Source organism: Topomyia yanbarensis, chromosome 2 (genome assembly GCF_030247195.1).
Source record: "Topomyia yanbarensis strain Yona2022 chromosome 2, ASM3024719v1, whole genome shotgun sequence".
In the NCBI taxonomy this organism is placed as follows: Eukaryota; Metazoa; Arthropoda; class Insecta; order Diptera; family Culicidae; genus Topomyia; species Topomyia yanbarensis.
Genome location: NC_080671.1, coordinates 464,466,319 through 464,491,186, shown reverse-complemented (window position 1 = coordinate 464,491,186; position 24,868 = coordinate 464,466,319). Strand labels below are relative to the sequence as shown.

The following is a 24,868-nucleotide window of genomic DNA, read 5'->3' as shown; positions in this document are numbered from 1 at the left end:
GTTTCCATCATACAAGCGCAGTGTAATCTATGTAGTTATAGGGCGCGCGCGGGAAATGTCAATTTCTGTATTTTCAACATTTAGGAAAACTAAAATGCGACTATCGAATACGAAATTACAATTACAAAAAACGGAAACCAGAAACATTCACGATCGATTCATGCACCGTCGAAACACTGCGCGCCATAACATGCCGATCATTTCGTGTCGGTGGATAAAGAGATGAACTCGCTGGCACAGATGTGAGTGGCAAACATAATTCAGCGTACTGAGGCTAGTATTCAGTACAGCACGGACCATCGAATATCGCACAGGTGTTTCTCCAGAGGCCGTCCGACAGTGTCTGGGAATGATTTTTTTAACGTTGACCGAATGGACAGGTTTTGGATGGCCTTTGTGGATAGATTTTTTCCTCTCACCAGTGACGAGAGCCAGTGTTTTTCAATTTACAAATTAGACATGTGCGTGAGCACTCGGTTAAAATGCCAATCAGTGTCAAGTCAGGAATAAAGTGCTTTCGACAAGCCTATGTGGACGATCGCAGGAAATTCTCGAAGAATTGTAACGTAAAATTGATGGCATTAAGCCATTACTAACAGGAATATATTAGACGTCTGATTTGATTGCATCCAATGCATGGGAATGAACGATAAAAGTGTACAATAGCAACGTGATCTACGGTCAAACTAATAAATCTTTACTGCAAAAGATGTGTGAATAAAGCAGTGCAAATACATCTGAGAATAATCGGTAGGGCGGGATAGTGATTCCAAGTAGTTGGACCAATTTCGTGAAGCAAGAAGTAAATAACAATAAGAATAGTTATCGAGAATTTAGTATCTGTTCATAACTACCTGTTAGAATTCTTGACTGGATTAGTACGAAGCATGAAACCTTTCTTGTATTTAAGTGGCAAAGGAGGATTCTATTGGAAATGGAGGTAAAATTCTGTTCCTAAACTCATTCTATGCTGAATTCTGTGTAGTGTAAAGATTTAATTATTTTGTGGAATACAAATATAGTGTGATTCTGATCCGAAATCAAAAGTAAGGATGATTTGCAGAATTTGGTGTTTAATGGTCAAGGGTGTGGTCAGTACAAGGGTGAAAATTGAGTTATCATGCTGACCGAACCATAAAACATTATTGGAGTATCAAGAAATATACTTTTTGAAAAATTGAAGGCCTGATATGTACAAAAGTACTCCTATTTTCCGTTCTGGTTAAATCTGCATTCATTTAATATTTTCAAGATAATTCAAAATGCAATTTGTTTTGTAATTCCTTTCAACTAATTCCGTTTTATTTTTTTGAAGAATATTTTCTTAAAAACCCTTCACTACTTCTCTTAGATTTGAAGTGATGCTGAAATTGATAAAACGTTGCCCGCCATCTAATGAAACTTTTTTAAAACAGCCAGGTATACAATATCCATCTCAGGATAGAGTTAAAATTTAACGACTGTGAAACATCGGGACCTTTCCTAATTTGACCCATGACTAGTATAATATTATTGATGATCACTAAATGCTTATAAGATATGTTAGTAATTTAAGGAAATTTTCCTTTTTCACTAGTTAACATGTAACAAAGTTGATTTTTTCCTCTTTGTCACGTAGATTTTAAAACCTAATTTGTACATGGGTTGAATATTTCCGACCCACTTAAGAATCGTAATTAGCATCCCATACATGCAAGCATTGGGTATATGACTTATTTCCAAGAAGCAAAGTGGCCTAAGAAATACATCAATTGTTCGAGAGCTGTTCAACTCGGACTACTTCAAGAGTGTACCCACTTGAATTCACGAAAAAAAAAATGAATAAATAAATGCCCGTAAAACTTTTCTGGTTGCTGTTTTCGAAGGAGACACTAAAATAGCTTCTCATTAATCATGATCTGAAGAGCAACGCACCTCTTCTTTTAGGTTGTCATATTCTCGATTATTAGATTAACATGACTTACATTAACTGAACTCCTCTGAAATATCTGCGTTTCATCATTTGAAAACTAGCTTAGCAATGTATCGTACCTGTGTTAACATTATTTACCATGTGTATCAATAGAGATATTTTTCGTTTCATTTCTTGTTCTCGTCGTTATATTATTAAACATTGAGTCTCTGAGTTGAACTATTCGCCAATTGAAAATCGCGCTAATGAAGTTAATGCCGCCGAGACTGGTTTTATTGACAGATGCTGATTTTTTAGCCAATTATTGCCGGGATTCTAATAACTCGATGGTAATGATTTCTATAAGTCTTGAAAAACAAGTTGAAGTCACATAAAACCAGTAAAGAAGTTACAGTGTGATTGAGATGAAAGATCGGAATAATGTGCTTATTCATTACCGCGTCATTTATACCTTCGTTTTTTTTTCTTTGCAATGCGCTTCTTAATATCTCATCGGAAGCGCAATATACAAGGGCATTCAGCAGTAGTATCCAGTTAAATTTGTGAGTAGATAATGTCCACGTGAATAAAGCAAGAATGTTTGAAACGACCAAGTGGATAAGTACCGGTTTCATTAGCTAGCTTACTGAGAAACTAATATTATTGCGCACTGGTTTAACTCGACATTCCTAGCGTATAGAGTTAATAGCAGTTCAATCAATAACGGAATAAATTTGTACCGATTAATGTTTTTGGAATTTAGTTAGAGGACCTGGTACTGATATTTTTATTTCCGGTGCTCGAGTATAGGTTATATCAAATGGGTCCATGATATAAGAAAAAGAAAATCAACAACATAAATGGTCGTTTGCTTGGTAGAGACAGGGCTATAAATCGTAATGATTATTGTCAAGATGGGACAGTGAAACACCTGAAGATTATTTACTACCTATCCTTTTACGCAGAGATACGCTTGTTAGTGACGATTTATAGGTTTTATTGTTGTATTAAAGTTGTTCCCATTTCACGTTTGTTTCGTTCTAGTACAACCTGTATAGTACATAACATGGATGACTGTTCAATTTAATGAATTAAGTGAAAATACGAAAGTACGATATATAAGTCATTTTGCTATAGGATTTCATCGACGAAGGACAACTGATGCAATTATATCTATGAGACTGTAATTGCAAGGAATAAATAGAAATTTTATAACGAAGGGCAGTACAAATACAACGAATGTAAAATACCGAACCACAGCAATTCGTCTAGCAAACAGAACTCTTTCATCTGTGATAATGAATAGCACTAATACGTTAGACTTAGCGTATGCTGACGGATCAATGCTGATTGACGCGGCGTTATTGAACTATGGAAGTATGGATGAGAATTTAACGGACATTTATGGCCCCAAACGCGATCCACTTTATGTTGTAGTACCTGTCACTATCATATACGTACTAATTTTTATAACGGGTGTGATCGGCAATATAAGCACCTGTATCGTTATTTCCAAAAACAAATCTATGCACACAGCTACCAACTACTACCTCTATAGTTTAGCTATATCGGATTTTTTGCTATTATTTTCTGGAGTGCCGCAGGAAATTTACTTCATTTGGAGTAAATACCCTTACATTTTTGGTGAGCTATTTTGCATCGTCCGCGGAATTGCAGCAGAAACATCGGCGAATGCAACTGTTCTCACAATCACCGCATTCACCATCGAGCGATATGTCGCAATATGTCATCCATTTTTGTCCCATACCATGTCTAAGCTTTCCCGGGCTGTCCGTTTTATTTTCGCCATATGGATTGTGGCGATTGTATCCGCTGTCCCGCAGGCGCTGCAATTTGGAGTGACAAACCAGTCGGGTGTAGACCAGTGCGTCGTGAAGCGGATAATTATTCATCACTCTTTCGAGCTGTCGACATTTCTTTTCTTTTTTGCTCCAATGACGCTCATAACAGTGCTATACGCATTGATTGGACTGAAACTGCGGTCCTCCGCATTGATGCAGCGCGACGGGACGCTACAACGAAGGAACAATGCCTACCCAAATAACCGACAGCAAGGAACCAGTCAGGGTACCCGGCGAGTCTTGAAAATGCTAGGTAATGTTGTGTGTCTGAAGCATTTTGTTTATGTTGATGTATATATATCGTACGCACCAAGTATTCAACTGAATATTTGATTCTCTAACTTCGAAGCATTTGGTTCAGTAATAAAATGGTATTCAATCGTAAAATATAATCGGTACATTGTAATGCCATTGAGTTATACATATTACGGAGATGCTTAGTGCGTACTTTAATGTTCATAGTTTTTGAAAAAGTGCGATTATACTCACCATATTTTTATGATTCTAACAAATTTGTGTTAACGTACCCCTTTCCAGTTGCTGTCGTGGTTGCATTTTTTATCTGTTGGGCCCCTTTCCATGCACAACGTTTAGTGTACATATACGGAGTAGACAAGGACCATCAGCCAACGGATCCGCTGATACTTAAATTTTTCGTAGTGACTACTTACGTATCCGGCATACTCTATTACCTGTCGACATGTATCAATCCGCTACTTTATAATATTATGAGCAACAAGTTCCGTCAAGCTTTTAAGGTAAGCTATTCGATCCATATTTACTAGCATGATTACTCTGCTGAAACACTAAAACACCTGATGTCTAGCGAAAATTTTCCTGCGTTGAATAGTTTTCCTTTTCTACTAATACTCCCGGCGGATATTCATAAAGACATTTTGCACCCCCAATATTATCCATCATCACAACATTTTGGAACGTCGCTCACCGCAGATGAGAAATCATCCAATCACAGCGTATAATTCACACCTAGCTCCCGTTTCAACTTGCTTCATCAACATCATCTACTTTATACACAAGCTCTGACTAAACTCAGCTGTGCTGTGGTTCATCATTGGCTTGGCTCTATCAGATAGGCATGCTTCGTAAGATTGGCCCTAAGATCAATCAAGTTTCTACACGCTCAATTTAATGACAACACCGAGCAGATATGTTTTGATAAAGTTCAGTAGAAATATTATTCGCCCCGGATAATATCGCTGAATAAACATTAGTTCAAAATTTATCGATGCATGAAAATTTATAAATAATGTTGCTCTTTCTACGTTTTTGTTGCACGTATAAGGGATCATTCATAAATTACGTAACGCATAAATTGCCCAAAATTGAGTCCGTCCTCGTCTCATTCAACAAATTGTTACAAATTTCCATTTCCCACACCCCTAGTAATTATTGAAAAACTTTTTTTTCTTCAGTAAAACATTATGTAAAGTTCTAGTTTACTCCCTTTCCTCCATATGTCTTAACATATCACATTTTGTCTTACCCCTCCCTCCCTGAAAGTGTTACGTAATTTATGATATTAACGCTAATTTTAATTTTGTTTCCTTGATGTTATTCTTAGATATTTTATTCCTCTTCGGTCATTTCGATTATTATCTCCATTTTAAAAGCCGTCCAAAAGCTTCCATAACGTGCGTGTTATCACTCTATTATGTAAATCTCTTCAAAACATGTAAATTATGTCAAGATACACTATTTCATAGGTTCACTTACTACAGCGTTACTACTGTTGTGCTATCTTATGATCTTATGCTATCTTATGCATCATTTAGCACTTTTCGAGAAAAATGATTTTTAAAGTTTGTGATTGTCGTATTCCACGTACATATTACATATCTTGAAACCCACAAATCAATTAATAGAAGACAATTGATGTTTCTATCTCTACTAATCTCCCAACTATTGAGATTTTTTGCTTAAAATGTAAATCAAAGTCGTACTCACACGTGTCATAAGTGAGTATTGATGATAAAATAGGTACTTATTACGTGTCATAATTGAGCGAACTTTATTCATCGACAGCGTACTTTTTTATCTGCCCCTCGTTTTATTTTATGCATTGGACATATTTGGTCAATCCACTCATTGAATGCTTACTAGAAGTATATGCTAGAAAATGCATAAAAATCACAGCAAAATAAAAGAAACGGGAATATAAAGTATGCTAACTCTGAATATTTTAATTTCTCAGTTTTGAAAGATGTTTTATTGAAACTTCTAATCGATTCAAAATCAAGAAGTAATGCTTGAACAGGTTTTGTACGAAGCCTAACATCACTTGGTGGTAGTTCAGAAGTCAATTTCTACAATACAATTTTGCGAAAAAAATGTAGGTTCAAGTTTTTTTTCTGAGCAGTCTTAGACTAGTAGGGATGAATTGAAATAAAAATTCAGCATTTATCATTCCTTACCTACCATTTAACCTTCGTGCTCCATTACTCATTCATAGCACTATAATTAAATGTACATTTCTTCTATGATCAGCTAACACTAATGTGAAGCACTGCTTCATGTTCTACTTGATAACTTGTTATTTAAGATTCATTTACAGTCTATATTGTTTAGGAGACGCTGGGCAACGGCTGTTACTTTACGCGGAAATCCCGCTGTAAGGAGCGATCATACCGAACTCTGTGTCGAAGGGAGCGACATCCAACTTCAAACAAAGAATCTTCTGAATTCTCAGGTTCGTATTTAGGTGTGCTGATCTTTTTTTTTGCAAAACTCCTCAGAGGAATATTTTCGAATGCAATATACTCGTCAGGAAGATAAAATTGAATTATTCTAATTTTAATCAAAAGGATTTTGTTTTTCATTAGCGATCAGGGAATAAAGTTTTTGGTGAACATTTTCATCATCGTTAGGGATGGGATATTTAAGTGTTTCTTCAGGTGATGAAAGTTTATATATATTACCGTCTCATCCTTGTGTATCAATGTTGGCATTATCTAAGCTTCTAGCGTAAACGATAACGGTATCTGTTTCCATGCACCCGTATCGCACGCTCAAACGTTGAATAGAAAACGAAGAAGTTACGTATGCTATTAAATAATTCATGAGGGTCTTGTGGAAACTGTTGCGAATAATCTTAGGTAAAGGGTACTAATAGATGAGAGGACAACTAAAAATAGGCAGGTTACATAAAGGATTAGTTTGCAATGGTAATTACGTGTTCTGAAATTTCATCCTTACCTTCATTTCAACGTAGTCTTATTTAAGGAGTAAACAGTTACATGTTCCATTCACGTTTTAAAACATGTACGTTTGAAACAACAATTCAAAGGACACCGTTTCTATCTTATAAGATTTTTATGCCCTATAAGTAACGTTAGTTTTGAACAAACATAAAAAGTAAACAGCGATTGTGTACCAGAATATAACATTATTTTAATCCTAATCAAAAAAATTATCCCAATCGAAAAAATACAAAATATGTTTGTTTTAGGCAATTCCATCCAAGACGACAGTTTGTACTCATCCTCTACTCAAAAACAGTCACTTGACTCCATAGCACTATCCCGTGGACATTCTGTAAAACCTTACTGCCAAGAGAGAGCAACGGAACGGGAAAATACTCGTATTCTACTGCATCCAACAAAAGGAATGACCTTATCAGCTCATTTGGATCTCTACACTGACGGTAAGGAACTCTGTTTAAGAATTTTCTCGTCGAATGACTCGTTGTCTCGGTCATCGAAGAAGATGATCTGCCGTCGCATGTGTCCATCCACTCTTCCAAAACCAATACCGGTCATATCTTCGGAGGAAAATCCTAATCAGTCTTCTACGTACGACAGGACATATGACATGACGGATCTGGACGAAATATCTAACCACCCAGTGAAAATATCTATAAGGCGAAGTAAACTACAAAAACGTAACAGACTGAACTTTTTGAGATGTTTTCAAGTTGCGTCTTCAACAAAAGGTAGCCAACATCAGCGACATCGAACAGCCGTCCATTTCTACAGTTCCGTGCTATGCAGCCAATGCAAAAGTTCAAGAAGTGAGCAAAAAGCGGCTTCATCGATAGCAAATGTTAATATTGATTTCGGTACGTTTCAAGATAAACAAGAAGAGGATGATCTGGAGGCCTATATGAATGAGATAAAGTTAAGAGAAAATAAATCCGAGGATTTTTTTAATGATTCTAATATTATACACAGACAGGCAATTTGAATTTTGGTATTGAATTTTGTTACACGTTGTCAGAGATCTTAACATTATTTTTTTTGGGATAATTCAAATAACCGAATAATAATGAAAAATAAAGTATAGTTTTTGATTATAAGTAAACTTGTATGAAATAAATGTACTAAATATGATGTGTATAGTCATATAGGATCAAACCATGTTCTTACCGTTGAAAGCAATTCGTTAAAAATTGTAATCGATACTTTGAAACGACATAAGCTCTCGATTACTTTAACGTGGTGCATAAAAACAGCTTCCAGTAAGCTTCATATTGAAGTTGTTAAGCTTTTCAAAACAAGTTCTTACTTATCGCATAGTCTTAAATATATATTGACATGGCTGTGCATAGGTTTATTCTTTTATTATTATTTTTTAATATGTATATTTGTGATAAGTTGAAAAATATATGCATATGTACCTCAAACATGGTTCATTCTAATACGCTTCATTTATTTGTGAAATACATATACTTTTAAGATGTGCTTCAAAATAAGGGAACAGTATCTTAATGGAGTTTATTGATTCAAGTGTGCCTACAGATGTTGTCAAGATATTTTTTCACGTAACATTACACATACTCGTTACTATATACTATTCATCAAAACGTACCATTTCCTAGTTTGAACAGAATATTGATCACCAGTTGTGTATCAAGTTCGGGTAATACTCAGCAACGCGTTACGGGACAAACGATGTACATACTAGATTTGACACTTTGTAGTTCTGTTCTACAAGTATATATGACCAACTGTCGGTTATGCATTGTATTGTTTGATAAAGAGCAGTTCCACGCAGGCTCGTTAATTAATTAATCATTCTTTTGTTTTTGTAGGGAAGCCCGGAGCAAGTTGGCGGTGTCTTAAATCTTTATTTTCTATCTTTTTCACTTAGGTAGATCGTACAAAATACATCGCATAAAAGGGCAGACTTTTGGGTACATCTTCGAACTTTATTAAAGTGCTTGATGAATTGTCTTCAATTTTGTAGATGTAAATGTGCGATGCACATGTAAATTTTATATTGAAGATAGTCTTAAGGCATTCTGTCATTGGTATCAAATCATTCATATTTTAATTCTTTTTAAAATTTCGATTATAGACGATTTGAATAAAAATATTTTTTACATCTTGAAAAAAACATAGTCTTGAAAAAGTTATAAAATATGATTGCAGTTTCATTTAAAATAAATGTGACTAAAGGAAGACTGACTTGTTAACGATCCTTGCCAAAATTGCTCTCTGTCAGAATGTTCATTGTTCAACCGACACTCTTACCTCCTAGATGGAAACCCTAGACATAAACGTAGCGTTTGTGCATAAAGCTTTTGGGTGGATATTGGATAGTTACAGAGCTTTTTCCTTGTTGATGTACTTTTTTAAATAGCTTTCAAAATATGTATTTACTTTCCTGTAAAGCTTATCACCTAAACCGACGCAGCTTTCATGTGAAAGTCCTGTATAGTCGTTGAGCTTCACAAGATTCAACGGGTAGCTTTCCAATAACTATCATTCGTGTACGTATCCGATTCGGAGAAGTGATATTTTTTTGTATGTGGCGATTCTTTACACTAATATTTGAGTTGAATGTATGATGTATAGTATACAATTACAGAATAGTTACGACTCGTGGGATGATTTCTCCGAATTATCGTTTGTACGGGATTGTTGTGGTTACTTTCATTAACGTGGTGAAATTTGACGTGAGTTAGTTATGCTTTTTTCCTTGTGTGAAATGGAATCAACTGATAATGAGATGAATAAAGATATTAAGATAGATTTGGGATATTCCTATTCCTTATGTAATGTGGAAGGTTGTAGATTTTAGATCTTAATTCACTTATTTCTTGAGCCTCAATTATACTATTTAAGCTTGGTTAACATTGCGTCTGGTTACTGCAACGATTCATGGGATCCACAACAAGTATTCTTTGGGAACGAACTATCGGAATTTGAGCGTTTGGATACATTCCTAAAAAATGCGATTGTATTAATAAAAGGCCAGAATGGTAACTGAAACAATTTGTAAATATTTCCAGCAACATAAACGTTTCCGGATAAGTAGATATAATAGATATAGTAGTCCGAATGCTTCGATATTTGGATCATCATGTTCATGCATCTAAATAATGGAACAAAAAGTAACATTTTCTTTGTGAAACTTAAAAGTTCAATTAGATGTGCAAAAGTTACTTGCTTACCTTAAAAGCATTTCGAAATTTATGGCTCATTACATTGTACAACACGGGATTTATACATGTGGATACAAAATATAGAATACCGGATATGTAAGTTAAAATTTCGTAAGCCTTTCGAATTGCTTCGTTGTGATTTTGATCGTTGCCATACACAGCAAATAATCGCTGGGCGTGAAATGGTGCCCAACAGAGGAAAAAAGCAATTACAACAGCAACTGGAAATAGAAGATGTAACGCATTTTAAAATAACTACTTACAGTTTGCAATATGGTACATAACCAGCAATCACTCTGTTTGTTATGACACGAAAAATTAAAAATTCTTTTGGGAACTTAATTCTCAAATATAGGTGGAAAATCCATGAAGAGGGTCTTCCAAGACTGGAATTGAGCTATTTTTTGGGGAATAAATTGTAACGTATCAGCTAAATAGACCCAATGAATAGAGAAAGAATGCGGGTTATTCATATTTCTTGTTGTGAATTCATTAATATTTCAGTCTTTTTTATATTTGGATAGGGAATGGAGCAAAACTTTTGATTTTTTAGCGGTATATATCTAAAACTCAAGAGCCTCACCGAGATATAATGTTTGACTCATCAGACTTACTTTAGTTTGAAAATGTCACTTGATATTGCTATAAGACAGTGTATTGCAAATGTACTAGATCATGTGATGTGGGTGAAATAATTATATTTCTCAGTTGAAAAAGGAACATGCTAGCTAATACGCACTGTTTGTAAAATTGAATTATTTTTTTTTATTTAAATATTAAAAAAGGAGGTTTACAAATTACTCTTTTCAAGTTAGAAAAAGATGTTTTATAAACGATATAAGTGCACCCACAAATAAAGATATTTGAAGAAATGCTAGAAATTTCCATATTAAAGATCTTTATTGTGATAGACTTATTAAGCATTCAGTAGGTATTTTTTCGAATTAGACAAAGCAACTGAATATAGTAGAAAATTAATTTCGCTGAAAAAAATATTTGAACTCACCCAACATTTTTATGACGTGCCGGCTGTTATGCGCTCGGTTGGAATAATTAATTCGACCATCATCAGACGATAGCGAGTTAGTTTGTTTCAGTATAGAGTGCATTAGACTGCGTTTATGCACTATATTATTATAACTCATAGATCCAAAGTTGCTGTTTCTGGTATTGATATTGATGGATAGCTTAGCCTTCAAATGTTGTTGCATTATGACGGAATTGCGCGTATTTTCGCTAATGTGTTGCAGTGATTTTTTTTGATAGTCAACGATCGTAGAAGTCCTGTGAGAGCATTTCTTGTAAATGCTGTGCTGTGTTGATAACAAAATGAGCAGATAATTGAAAACAACAATTACTTACCTCAATTTAAAAAAGAACAAAATACGAACAAAGCAAAATCAATCGTGATTCATAGGTACTACATATGACGATTGATATTGCCAAAACATGTGTTTTATCCATTCTGAGATAGCAGTCTAACCCTATTGTCCTATATAAGGCTTCGTATTATTTGGCAGTCTTAGACACTCAATTACATACCTTAAAACGTACACTACTGCTATGAATTATTCTACGTTGCAAAACTTTCGAGCGGCGAAGTTGTAATCCGATCAGAATATATAGAATGGTTAGCACACACATCGGGATCACAAACACAATCACCGTCGATATAGTGAACACGTGCAGTTGCTGATCCCACCGAACGGTACAGGTGCTGAATTCTTCGTCAATTTGCAATGCCAATGTCTGGAATGGTTAGATTTGTTGCGATGCTCATGCACCCTTCAACTGCATTCACTAACCTGTGGAACTGCCAAGCACATCGATATGATCCAAATAGCGAGAATATATCGTATAGCTCGAGATAATTTTGACATTGTGCGCGATTTGAAGGGTCTGCAAATTGCAACGTATCTGTAATAGAGTAAGATTAAAATAAACTATTTAATCATAAAAAATATGCCATGTTTTTATATAATAGGAATATGAGAAATCAATCGGTTTCAAAAATTTTATGATAGAATCTTTTCCTTATCTAATAAGCATGCTGTAAGTGTGTAATTAAATAATTTAATAATTTTATAGCTTAGAAAGAATAATTTAAAACAGGAAAATATAAAATCAATTTTGTGTAACGTGCCTCTCTACCGTAAATGCTGTGATGGTCAGAACAGTTGCATTTGCTGAAGTTTCCGCTGCAAAACCTTGAAGCATGCAAGTATTGTTGTTGAAGGGATATGGGTAGCGATACCAAATAAAGTAAATTTCTTGTGGCACTCCTGCGAAAAAACACGTTATCTCTGGAGACATTGTTTGTTTTATGAGAGTTGAAAAACATTTGACGTCATTCAAATAAGTAATATTTCTTTGTAACTCAAGTCGAGGTTTTTCAAGTGTATTCCTTCGTTTTGTGGATTTTTAAACCTGTAAGGCAGTACTGTCTTGGAACCACATCTTCCGAATTCCAACGAAATTAATTTTGCGTATTCGTTAGGAAGATTTTTTGGTTGAACTTCTTATGAACTTACAATAACAAATCACATGCAATTTTTAAACGTAAAAAAATTCAGCTCAGTTCTATAAAGATTCGTTTTTGTTTACTTTCCTCTTCATAATTAATTTATTTTGAAGTTTAATGGTACGTTTTCGTCAAAAATCCCGAGATATGATCTCGGGATTTTTGACGATACGCTAAATTCAACAATTAGCGAAGACGTGTATTAATTTGTTTGCATCTCAACCAAAGCTTTGTTCAAAGAGGGGGCATGGGAAAATCCCGACCTCACGGAAGACACCCTATAGTTTAAAAAAAATAAAGACTTCAAAAAATATTAAATCAAAATTCTGTGAAATGTTTTACATATTACATTGTCATGCTGGTTATTGCATTGAATATTCTCGTTTTACGGGAGTTTGGCTTAAAGCTTGTCCAATTCTTCTTAGTTTCTAGTGATCAAAATCAAGTTATGGTTATTCATATCATAGAAAGAGCTTAGATTTAGATTGAGCAAAGCTATTAGGTAGGTTTTTTATAACATAAACTGATACTCCATTGAAATTTGTGTTTCAGTCAAAAAAAAATTTTCGGCACAGATGTGCCTAAAATATAAAAAAAACTGTGAAGATCTAGGTAAAAATTTCCAAAAAATCTGTGGATATCTGGATTATTTTCATAAAAATGCCAATAAGCTGCCATTTGTGAAAAAGCATCTGTTATCAAATATCTTTATACGAATCTGTGACATTATAGAAAAATCTATGAATGCGGCAACCCTGTATAGAATACTAACCTGATAGTAACAATAGAAGATCTGAAATTGCTAAACTAAATAAATAGTAATTAGTTGTACTGTGCATAGTTTTATTTCTTGATATTACGATGCAAGTTATCACATTGCCAAGTACCCCAACCACAAAGATAGTTGAATATATGATGCTTATTGGTATTACAATCCACAGGGAATCGCGTATTTCATAGTTGTTTGAAACATTATGATTTCCGTTGGCGCTTCTATTTTGATTACTAGATTCACTCAGATTTTCAAGATATTCGTTGAACATGTTCACTTCAATGAAGGGAGTTAGAACGCAGTGAGAGTATATTTAGAAAACTTGATTCGGAAGTAAATCGTTTATACTAAAGCTTTTCCTTCATCACTTTTTCTTATGTTAAAATAAGTCATATTGCACGCGTTTTTCCATATTTTCAGTTTTGCACAAGTCATAATGACTATTAAAATACTCTTAAGCTCTATGCCACATAGTTCTGCTCTTGAATTGTTCTATTACTTATATGTATTATAAATCAACTGACTTTTTTTTTTTTTTTTTTTCATACGTTTATTTGACACGGCATTTGCAATAGCTTTTTACGCCAGTTTCTTTTTTTACATAGCACGTTACAAAAATCCTTAAGACTAATTTTAACTATACTAGAACTTTGTCTAAAACTAACACTGAAATCACTTTATTGTTTGCTTTTTTCCTTACATTGTTGTATTTCATACTGATCTAGTATTTTCGGGTGTATTTATTTACTTTTTTTTCTGTTATTGTCTAAATTTAAAAACTAAATATTCTAGGTTCCTTTAATTGGTGAATGATTAGCCTTGGATGAGAGTATGAGGAGATGAATTTAATTAAATTTTGACAGACGCTGTTTTTAGAAAATGATAGATAAGTTCCATGTATAGAGGATCGCGATACGCCAGGATGTCTCTAACAGGAACATGGATTGGTCTTCCTCGGACTTGTAAAGAATCTACTAATTGTGATCTGGCTTCACGATATTCAGTGCAGGACCAAACAACATGCTCAATGTCATGGTAACCTTCTCCACAAGCACAATGATTACCCTCAGCGAGCCCAATACGACGGAGATGCGCATCTAAAGTATAATGATTGGACATGAGCCTAGACATCACACGGATGAAGTCCCGACTTACATCCAATCCTTTGAACCATGCCTTCGTTGATACTTTAGGGGTAATTGAGTGTAGCCATCGTCCCATATCTCCATTGTCCCAAGATGTTTGCCAACTAGCAAGTGTCCTCTGTCGAGAAGCGCTATAAAATTCATTGTAAGCGATGGGTCTTTCATATATTTCACCATCTAGTGCACCAATCTTGGCTAAATTATCAGCTTTCTCATTGCCCGCAATAGAGCAATGGGCGGGGAGCCACACTAGGGTAAATTTATAACATTTTCTTGTCAGGTTACTCAGAGATTCTCGTATCTTCCCCAAAAAGAATGGATCGTGATTATCAATCCTCTTTGAGCGTAGAGCTGCAATTGTGCTGAGACTATCAGTGAGGATAAAGTAATGGTTCGGGGGTAAAGTATTAATTATTTGCAAACTATAGTGAACTGCTGCTAGTTCCGCTATATAAACAGAGGCGGGTTCTGCAAGTTTGAGAGAAATTGAAAAATTATTGTTGAAAATACCGAAACCAGTGGCCTCACTGATTCGTGACCCATCAGTGTAAAACGTTTTAAGGCAGTCTATGTGTTGATATTTACTTGTGAATATTTTAGGGATCTCCCGCGAGCGTAGATGATCCGGAATTCCACGAATCTCTGCTTGCATGGACGTGTCGAAGAATAAAGTGGATTCAGGAATATCTAGTATATTGACGTATGTGGGAACATACCTAGCAGGCGTTATTTCTTGTGACATGTGATTGAAATACACTGTCATGAATCTGGTTTGGGGTTGAAGCTCGACAAGTCTTTCAAAATTTTCAATTACCAGTGGGTTCATAACCTCACATCGAATAAGTAAACGAGAAGAAAGATCCCAGAATCGGTCTTTTAAAGGAAGAACTCCCGCTAGTACTTCAAGACTCATCGTATGGGTCGACTGCATGCAACCTAAGGCAATTCGTAAACAGCGATACTGTATCCGTTCCAGTTTAATAATGTGAGTGTTCGCAGCTGAACGGAAACAGATGCACCCATATTCCATTACTGAAAGTATTGTTGTTTGATACAATCTTATCATGTCACTTGGATGAGAACCCCACCATGATCCAGTTATTGTTCGCAGAAAATTTATCCTTTGTTGGCATTTCGTTATTAGATACCTAATGTGGCCTCCCCATGTGCCTTTAGAATCGAACCAAATTCCAAGGTATTTAAAAATCAGGACTTGGGCTATCGTTCTACCAACCAACTGAAGCTGAAGCTGAGCTGGATCACGCTTCCTTGAAAAAACAACCAACTCTGTTTTCTCCGTAGAGAAATCGATGCCTAACTTCAAAGCCCAACTTGATAAATTATCCAAACTATCTTGCAGTGGTTGTTGTAAATTTAAGGCTTTTGGTCCTGTAACAGAAACCACGCCATCATCTGCAAGTTGTCTTAGAGTGCATGGGCTGACAATACAATTATCAATATCATTCACGTAAAAATTGTAGAGAAGGGGGCTTAAACAAGAACCTTGTGGGAGGCCCATGTAACTTATTCTGAATGTTGCCAAATCGCCATATGAAAAATGCATGTGCTTTTCTGACAATAAGTTGTATAAATAATTATTTAATATTGGTGAAAGACCACATTGATGTAGTTTCTCTGAGAGAACATCAATGGAAACAGAGTCGAATGCTCCTTTTATGTCTAAGAACACAGACGCCATTTGTTCTTTTTTTGCATAAGCTAGTTGGATTTCTGACGAAAGTAGCGCCAGACAATCATTCGTTCCCTTTCCCCTCTGAAAACCAAACTGGGTATCTGATAGCAAGCCGTTCGCCTCAACCCAATTGTCGAGACGTCGTAGGATAATTTTTTCCAACAATTTCCTGATGCAGGATAACATTGCAATCGGTCGATACGAGTTATGATCGGAGGCTGGTTTTCCCGGTTTTGGAATAGCGATAACTCTCACTTGTCTCCAGTCGTGCGGGACAATGTTCTGCTCAAGAAGCTTATTGAATAAATTCAACAAGCGTCTTTTTGCTAGGTCAGGCAGATTCTTCACCAAGTTGAATTTAATTCTGTCTAGTCCCGGAGCATTATTGTTGCATGAGAGGAGTGCAATTGAGAATTCCATCATTGTCAAAGGCGAATCTATGAAATCGTTACTTGTGGGAGCATCGCGAGTGATTTTCTGCGCAGGAGCAGAATCGGGACAAATTTTCTTGGCAAAATTAAATATCCAACGATTCGAAAAATCTTCGCTTTCATTAGTCACGTTTCGATTCCTCTTTCTTCTGGCTGTGTTCCAAAGAGTACTCATTGATGTTTCTCTTGACAAGCCATTAACGAAGTGTCTCCAATAACTAGATTTTTTGGCACGACGTATACTGTCAAATTTGTTTTGCAAAATGAAATAATTTTCAAAGTTCTCACGTATACCCCCTTTCTGTTTCATAATTTCTTTGTAGGCAACTTGTTTAGCTTCATATGCATCAGAGCACTCTTTGTCCCACCAAGGATTAGGGGGCCGTCTATTTATTGTCATTCCAGGATTGCATTTCGTTTGGGCTTGTTCTGCTGCTTCAATAATTAAACCCGCTAGGAATTCATATTCTTCGGTAGGGGGTAGCTCTTCTGTCGAAGCAAGAGAAGTGGAAATTAATGTTTCGTATGTTTTCCAATCAATATTTCGTGTTAAGTCATAAGGAACATTGATTGAATTCGTAAGGCCTAATTCACTGTTAATTGAAACAACGATTGGCAAATGATCGCTACCGTGAGGATCAGGTACAACCTTCCACGTGCAGTCTAACCGAAGTGATGTCGAGCACAGAGATAGATCTAATGCACTTGGACGTGCAGGAGGTCTGGGGATGCGTGTTGTTTCGCCAGTATTTAAAACTGTCATATTAAATTCGTCACAAACATTGTAAATCAAAGAGGATCGATTATCATTGTAGAGGGAACCCCACAATACTCCGTGCGAGTTGAAGTCTCCCAGTATCAGACGCGGAGCAGCCATGGATTCCACTACCTCAAAAATTTGACGTTGTCCAATTTGAATTTTGGGAGGTATATATATAGAAGCGATAGACATGTCTTTGCCTTTAATGTTCGTTTGGACAGCTACAGCCTCAATGCCCGCAAACAAGGGGATGTTAATTCTATAGAAAGAATAGCACTTTTTAATTCCTAGAAGCACTCCTCCATACGGGGTGTCTCGGTCTAGGCGAATAATGTTGAAATCATTTAAGTTGAAATTAATGTTTGAGGTAACCCATGTTTCACATAGAGCAAAAGCATCGCATTTTAAATTATGCAGTAAAATTTTTAAGGAATCAATTTTAGGTATGATACTTCTGCAATTCCACTGTAAAACAGTGATGGAATCTTTCATTGGAGGAGGTGAATTACCCATTGAAAGATACAATCGCTGCAAGGATGGGCCATTGAGCAATCAGCTGCTCTAAAAATGTTCTAATTGTTGGGAGGAAAGCTGAAAGTATACTCTTTAGTGGTTCAGAAATATTGAATGCTTTAAAAATCCAATCAACAATTTCAGAAAATTTCAATAATCCTACCCCTGGCTGAGGCTCAGAGGAAGTCGAAATTTTATTATTACCAGTAATGGTGTTCTGTTTGGATTGTACGTTCCCAAAACCGGGCGGAATTGATTTCGGTTTTGAATCGGAATTTTTCGGTTTTGGGCGCAGTTTATCTATTGGTGGAGAAATTTTAAGGCCCTTGCTTGGCAGCTTGGGAAAAGAAGACTGTTTTCTTTTTCTGGAATTTCCGGGTAAAACAAATGATGTACCTTCGCACGCTCCGTCAGAGTCAGACTGTTCCGAAAATAGAGATGTGTAAGTGTTTTCTAAGAAGATGGGTTTAGGGGTAGCATTTTTCAACATTTCTGCATAGGAGCGCTTAGACCTCTCCTTCAAGGATCGTTTAATTTTATCCTCACGCAATTTATAAATGGGGCATGCAGGGACCTCATGTGAGTTTTCTCCGCACATTAAACATTTTTCTGAATTTTCATTACATGTATCCTCTTGATGAGAACCCCCACATTTGCCACACCGTGCCTTATTGGAACAGTAAGTGGCTGTGTGGCCAAGCTGTTTGCAATTAAGGCAATTCATTACACGAGGGATAAAAAGGCGAACAGGGAGACGAATCTTATCGATAATGACATAGTTGGGCAGCGCAGACCCAGCGAAAGTCACTCGAAATGAGTCAGACAGTCGATAAACTTTTTTATCTCCTTCGTGTGATACTGAATGCAATTGCTTGCATTCAAGTATTTTTACGTCTTTAAGTATGGTGTCTTTGAAACGACCAACCCCATGCTTAACTAAGTCATCAACAGTCAAACTCGATTCTGTGATGACCCCATCAATTTCAATTTCCTTTGAAGGAATATACGCTCTATACTCACGCGTAAAAAGCTCGCAAGAAGCAATTGCATTGGCTTGTTTGAAACTACCAACGACAATGCGTATTTTATCTTTATTGACTTTGACGATCTCTTTTACATCCGAGAATCGCGAAGTCAAATCTTTAGAAATTTGAATAATATTTAGCGCCTTTACTTTACGCCTAATAAATACAATCCATGGTCCCGTTGACGACTCTGGGTAAATTTTAATTCTAGTCGGATTTACATTTTCAGCATAAGGCTTAGGGGGAGGGTCTGTTACTCGTTCTCCCATCTCTTCATCCATTTTACCTAGCAAGAAAAACTAACACAAAAAGGAATGAAAAATATACCTGTTATACCTGTAGAACACACCTCATGTGTTACGTTGTAAACTCGGTGCCCGTTGTTTGACAATGTGACACCTGCTGTTCTTCTTCGTCGCGTTGCTTCTTCAGTAGAGAAATAGTCCTACCTGCAACACTTCAAAACTCTCTCCGATTAAGCTGCTCGTCGGTATCACCACCACAAGCGCGCTCTCTCCGTTTCCACCACCTCGGTAGACAAATGTGGCTACCTGTGGCTTGCTGCGAAAATCCCACTGTCGATGCGGCACTTTTCAGTGCCACTTGTTTTCCTTATTCGTCGTACCACTTCTGCGGTAGACAAATAGAGCAAATGGGTCTACCTGTGACGCTTCCCTCTCGTCGATTAGAATTGCCCGACGACACCAATACACTATATTTTTTTCTGTGGGTACAGGCACGATCACTGTCGATCACTGCCACCGCGGTAGGCAAATTCGTCTACCCGCGGTTTGCTGTCAAAACACCACTTGTCGAGGATGCCGTTGACCACGCCTCCGACGTATCAACTGTCGACTCAGACTTAACAAACTGGTCTCTCTCTCTCCCACAATAACGCATACAGCGTCTCGCACTCCGTCACTCTCTCGAGAACAAATCCTTCCACCTGGAGGCACAACCGTCTCGGTCGGTTGCAAAAACTGTTATGATGAAATCAACTGACTTAGTCGTGTTAAGAACGTTAGAAACCACTAGCATTTGTAGAATGTCCACGAAAGAAAAAAATATTTTTAATTTTCATTAAGTTATTTAGTTAATTGTCGCAGGTTCCTCTCTAGTGACTGACATCTTCGACGGTTTCAGATAAACTAATAAATAAAATAGTGCAACTGATAAAAATTCTGCATCTAGAATGCGAAGTATCAATTTTGAATCGAGTTTAAACACAAACAGCGCATGACTGTTAACAATCTGGTATCCCGCTGAAAGCTGGAATATTTTCAACAGTCACTGTGCAAACATTGTCGCAGTGGGTCCTAGTTTTCTATGACCGAAAACGTTTGCAATTACCTTGTACAATATTGTACGATATTAGTAGCTAATTATCTCTTAATTACGGGTGACCTCAGTACTGGAACCATCGATAATTGCAAATATTTCGCTATGTCGACTAATCAACGTAAACCTTGTGCTATGTGTACCTATAGGTAATTTTATTAAAAATTGAACGTTGTGAAAGCTGTTACTATTTATTGTAACATTTAAAGTGGAAAGCGTTTCAAATTAATCTCTTCAGTTTATGGCGGTCGACAGGACCACCATATAGTCCTTGTGGTCCAGTTGGCTGCCTTGCACTGAAGAGATGAATTTGAAATATTGAACCCAACTTATTGATGTAGTTACTGTTCATTACAGCACAAATGGGTTTAACCTACGTTTTCTTCATGGAGAGATATACAACGATTATAAGGGAATTATTTTTATTTACATAGGTTTGAAGAATATTAGTCAGTAGCACAGGCTAATAACATGAAGAAAAGTTTAAAAGTTAATGTTTATCACATTTTATCATTGGCTTGAGTTTGGAAGTTTCTGAAATTCGAGCGAGCTTAATTGTCCCTAAAAGCACATTAACGGAAACAGTAATTATGATTCCATTTCACCATTCGAAGCATATATAAAAGCTATGAATGTCGATCAATGTAATATACCATTTTAGTTGCATTGTTCGTTATATAATTATAAGCTGACTCGCCATCGGAATCTGGTTTTGACTGCCATGCATTAATGTCACATTGGCAGTTTCCTTTATTCGCGTGGTACGTATGGGTCGAGTTGCTAGTATGCCCACTCCTAATATTTGGCTTAGACGACTAAAACGGTAATTGATTTCCACAACAGTGCGATGAGTCAAATTAAGATAGAATTATTTCAGATTTTACTGGATTATCATTAACGGAGGATTGCTTTATATGACAATAAGTTCGTCGTACATTCTGCTTCTATCGTATCTCAACAACCCACTTACTTTTTCCATTGATACTTCTTAGTACGTTGAACTTAAAGCGAGTACAGCAAAAATAACGTTCATATTTTTTTTAGTTTGCATTGGAACACGACGTTTCCGGCTGTTAGCCTTTGTCAGGTTTTAAACGATGAGACTATGGCAGATATACTTGAACAGTGAGTCAGTTAGCCTTTGCTGTTTTAATTCCAATATCATTTTTACTGATGTATAGATAATTAGAAGAGGTTTACTAGTATGTGTGTATATTATTATTTGACACAGGGAAATTGGTTCCGATCGGAACTATAAGCTCGATAACGTCATGAGTGATATCGCGTTTTACGGAGGAACTTGTTTTTCGTGCGAGGATTGCACAGAAGGTCGTTTGAGATGCCCAACGCACTTTTCTTCCATTGTTGAAAAATACAGATTCGGATGCTCTGAGTTGATTTCTGACTGCTTCTGGCAGAACGATCCGTTTGATTGCTGCCAGCTTTTCCTTCCATTACAAACAGAGTTTGGCGAATGTTACAGTATCAATTCTCAGAATAGTCGCCAGGCAAACAAGGAAAAACTAGTTAATAACCGCAAAACGGGACCTGGTGTTTTACGATTTAAGGTGAAAGAGGACTTACAAATATACTTACATGACGAGCATGCGGTTCCATTCGCCTACACCGATGGAACGCTAAAGGAGACAGTGCTCTGGGGAACTAATAAAGAAATTATATTTAAGATTATCGGAATGGAAAATAACGCCAATGTGCAAGATATACCAATCAGTCGTCGGGATTGTAGATTTCCATGGGAAATCTTGAATGAGTGTAAGTGATATGACGCAAACAGCAGGCAGTTCGGTGACTCCTAATTGTAATTTTATATCATAATGGTTTAATTATAGCTACACAGCTATACGATAGTTATAGCTATTCATCGTGTGGTGTAGAATGTTTCATGGCAGCACAAATAAAATTCTGCAATTGTACTCATCATTTGATGCCAGTTTTGAAGCATGGTAAGCTGCACAAGTAATACAAATTAAATTTATGCAATTATATGTTCCTGAATGCATCTTTTTCAATTATCAAACTATAGATCAACTCCCTATCAACATTTGCAGTTATCATGGATTGACTTGTTTAACAGAAAATTCAGGTTAAGATAAAAACTATTTAAAGATTATTTATTTTAATATATTATGCCTGTACTTGTATAGTGAAAATCGCAAAACAACGGAAACAATGTCAATGTTCTTCATCTTGCCTGGAGCCGGAGTATCTCGTAATTCACAGTTCCGAGAGGTAAATATCGAACGTTGAAAGACAAAAAGTTGACCAGTATTACGATTCATTACTTTACAGTGAGGTAGGAAGTCAACAAGATCAAGTCAGTATTAGAATGCTCAATCTGCCAGAAATTAAATTTGTAAGGAACGTTGCCAAAACAAATATCGACATATTTAGTAAGTACTTCATTTGTTAATTTTCTTGAGTTTTAACAAAACAAAATATGATATATAATTCCATGTACTATTTCTATACTATTAAAAACATCTCGAATATTCGGTGTATGGAAAATTAGCAAAATTAATGTTTCTTTACAGTATCGTTAGGCGGCTTGGTGGGACTCTTCTTTGGTGCTTCTTTACTGTCCATTATTTACGTCGTAACTTGCATAATCCGTTACTGTGAAATAATTAGATTTCAATGATGTAAAGTGTAATTCATAACTTAAAACGAGCATATTAGTATGTAATATATGAATAAATGGAATTATATCTATAATGCGGTACTTTAGTCGTACTGAATAACTGCTGGTTGGTCGAATAATAAAGATATATCTAGTTTATATTTATTTGAATGCATACTTATATTGTACCTAGTTGGTACCCAAGCAACCGCAATTTTTTTATCTGCTAGTTTTACAACCAGAAGTTTTGTGTAAACTTCGAGTGACTTTTAATTGAATGAACAGTCAATCAATGGTTTTGCAATTTTCAATCTCTTCAAAATTAATCTCTTCAAAATTAATATAATCCATGCATATAAACTGATCTAAGCGCAATCAAATGTGTCAATTTCAATTTCAATAGTCTCCATGCGTAGCTTCTTGAACACGCCAATTGCCCGATTGGAACCGTTGTTTTGGGTACGATTGCAATTTTTGGTTTCAATCTTAGCACATCTCTAAACAAAAGCATCAGCTCGAGATATAATACATGAAATTCTGTTATTAGACAACAAATTTGGATGCCATGTTATGTGCGTTAACTGTAATATTAATATTTTTAGTGCGTGGTTTTAAGAGGTTCATACCATATTTTCTGTAACCATTTATGTTCAAAAAAATTTATTTAAACAAAACTTTTTGAGCATTTAAGTGGAATGTCACAATCAACTCTTTGAAATGGGAAACATCGGTCTTAAGAGGGTTAATTAGGTTTGCATACAAGGTCTGTGTACTGATTGCTGAAAGACTGTTGATCAACCATATCGCCGGTTATATTTCTTACACCCATTTCAAACATGCTTGGATGTCAATTGTCAGTGCTACTAGCAATGGGATTACTAGGGGAACTGTGGGTGAGACGGATAGGTGGGGTAAGACGGACACATGGTAATTGTAGGTATATAACACTAAACATTCAATTGCATTATGTGTGTACCCTCTCATTATGGATATCGTTGAATTATGAAATACTCAGTAGGCCTTGTATACAGTTTAACGCGTACAATTTAAACAAACATTGATATGCATTAGTGAATCTTCGTGCGAATGTAATTTTAAAATCTCTGATTTTAAGGTTTATTAAGGAACAAATCAATTTTTTGGCGGATTTTTTCTTTTATTTCGATAGTGTAACTCTTAAATGACATCTTCGTGGAAAATTGATAAATGAGTGAATAAGTGCAGACATTTAAAAAATATTTGTAGTGGTGGAAAAAGACGAACAGTCTTGACTAATTGTACATTGATTGATCCTTATAGGAATGTCTCTCGCGTCTCGCGTGCCGCGAATCGTATATACATTGAATTATTCTGTCTCAAAATAATGAGTTTGCTTAAATCGTGGAAAACACTACACTATCAAGACTTTTTCCCCAATTTTGTATTTCAATCATAACATTCATGGTGTGTCTCAAACTACGGTAGACCAACCTACAAGAACCCTAACTTGGTTGATTTTCATTCTGTGTAAACTAAAATTATTATGTATGCAACGAAAATACAAACTCATGCCCAATCCATTTACTGCTATTATTTAGTCGACTAATCGATTACTACTGACCAGAAGTGATTAAACTTGAGGTGTACTGAAATCAAAAATTCATGTGTTCCTCACTACAATTTACGCTTTCACATCGACACATATTGCGCATTATAAAGTGCACATGTAGTGAAAAAATGTACTATGATAGTGCCGAGAAGCAAGACGAAGATAGTTTGCGTGGCTGCTTTAGTATCGACAGTAAACATTAGGTTGATTTTGTTTCAGTTTGATAGCATCCATCACATGCCGAGCTTTAGATTCAGTAGGATATAACACCGGCTATAGTGTTTGCCT

At 36.0% G+C, this 24,868-nt stretch overlaps 3 protein-coding genes across 8 annotated transcripts; 2 read left to right on the top strand and 1 right to left on the bottom strand.

Moving 5' to 3' along the window:
* Positions 1–288: 288 nt before the first annotated feature.
* LOC131686089 (pyrokinin-1 receptor) lies at positions 289–8,289 on the top strand. 5 transcript variants are annotated; one of them, XM_058970234.1, is made up of 6 exons: positions 289–940; positions 2,936–4,006; positions 4,291–4,511; positions 6,340–6,460; positions 7,220–7,414; positions 7,572–7,721. In XM_058970234.1, the coding sequence occupies exons 2-6, from the start codon at positions 3,190–3,192 to the stop codon at positions 7,583–7,585; spliced, it is 1,368 nt and encodes a 455-aa protein (XP_058826217.1). In that variant the 5' UTR covers positions 289–940; positions 2,936–3,189; the 3' UTR covers positions 7,586–7,721. The 5 variants fall into 5 exon arrangements, with proteins under 5 accessions (XP_058826217.1, XP_058826216.1, XP_058826215.1 ...); XM_058970233.1 differs by having other exon boundaries at positions 7,474–7,696; XM_058970232.1 differs by having other exon boundaries at positions 7,220–8,289.
* An 89-nt stretch (positions 8,290–8,378) lies between these two features.
* LOC131686100 (pyrokinin-1 receptor-like) lies at positions 8,379–13,969 on the bottom strand. Its single transcript, XM_058970250.1, has 7 exons — positions 13,450–13,969; positions 12,300–12,438; positions 11,962–12,073; positions 11,699–11,905; positions 11,163–11,469; positions 10,166–10,377; positions 8,379–10,086 (listed from the first exon to the last, which is right to left on the bottom strand). Exons 1-7 carry the CDS (start codon positions 13,718–13,720, stop codon positions 9,955–9,957), a joined length of 1,380 nt encoding a protein of 459 aa, XP_058826233.1. The 5' UTR covers positions 13,721–13,969; the 3' UTR covers positions 8,379–9,954.
* A 6,346-nt stretch (positions 13,970–20,315) lies between these two features.
* Positions 20,316–24,577, top strand: LOC131686095 (sodium channel protein Nach-like). Of its 2 annotated transcripts, XM_058970243.1 has the most exons (10): positions 20,316–20,503; positions 20,712–21,177; positions 21,232–21,345; positions 21,399–21,479; positions 21,586–22,127; positions 22,205–22,318; positions 22,399–22,458; positions 22,520–22,604; positions 22,665–22,765; positions 22,907–24,577. In XM_058970243.1, exons 2-10 carry the CDS (start codon positions 21,122–21,124, stop codon positions 23,011–23,013), a joined length of 1,260 nt encoding a protein of 419 aa, XP_058826226.1. In that variant the 5' UTR covers positions 20,316–20,503; positions 20,712–21,121; the 3' UTR covers positions 23,014–24,577. The 2 variants fall into 2 exon arrangements, 1 of the variants encoding a protein (XP_058826226.1); XR_009304924.1 differs by lacking the exon at positions 20,316–20,503 and having other exon boundaries at positions 20,532–21,177; positions 22,205–22,331; positions 22,907–22,942.
* The last annotated feature ends 291 nt before the right edge of the window (positions 24,578–24,868 follow it).

Bases quoted from the DNA above. Each gene is read 5' to 3' on its own strand.
- LOC131686089 (XM_058970232.1), top strand. From the start codon at position 3,190: ATGAATAGCACTAATACGTTAGACTTAGCGTATGCTGACGGATCAATG. The intron at 4,007-4,290 runs GTAATGTTGTGT...ACCCCTTTCCAG, and splicing joins GCGAGTCTTGAAAATGCTAG to TTGCTGTCGTGGTTGCATTT. The intron at 6,461-7,219 runs GTTCGTATTTAG...TGTTTGTTTTAG, and splicing joins AGAATCTTCTGAATTCTCAG to GCAATTCCATCCAAGACGAC.
- LOC131686100 (XM_058970250.1), bottom strand. From the start codon at position 13,720: ATGTTCAACGAATATCTTGAAAATCTGAGTGAATCTAGTAATCAAAAT. The intron at 12,439-13,449 runs GTTAGTATTCTA...GTTTTTTCGCAG, and splicing joins TCTTCTATTGTTACTATCAG to GAGTGCCACAAGAAATTTAC. The intron at 10,378-11,162 runs GTGAGTTCAAAT...TTCTATTTCCAG, and splicing joins GCACGTCATAAAAATGTTGG to TTGCTGTTGTAATTGCTTTT.
- LOC131686095 (XM_058970243.1), top strand. From the start codon at position 21,122: ATGGGTCGAGTTGCTAGTATGCCCACTCCTAATATTTGGCTTAGACGA. The intron at 22,128-22,204 runs GTAAGTGATATG...GTTTAATTATAG, and splicing joins ATGGGAAATCTTGAATGAGT to CTACACAGCTATACGATAGT. The intron at 22,459-22,519 runs GTTAAGATAAAA...GTACTTGTATAG, and splicing joins TTGTTTAACAGAAAATTCAG to TGAAAATCGCAAAACAACGG.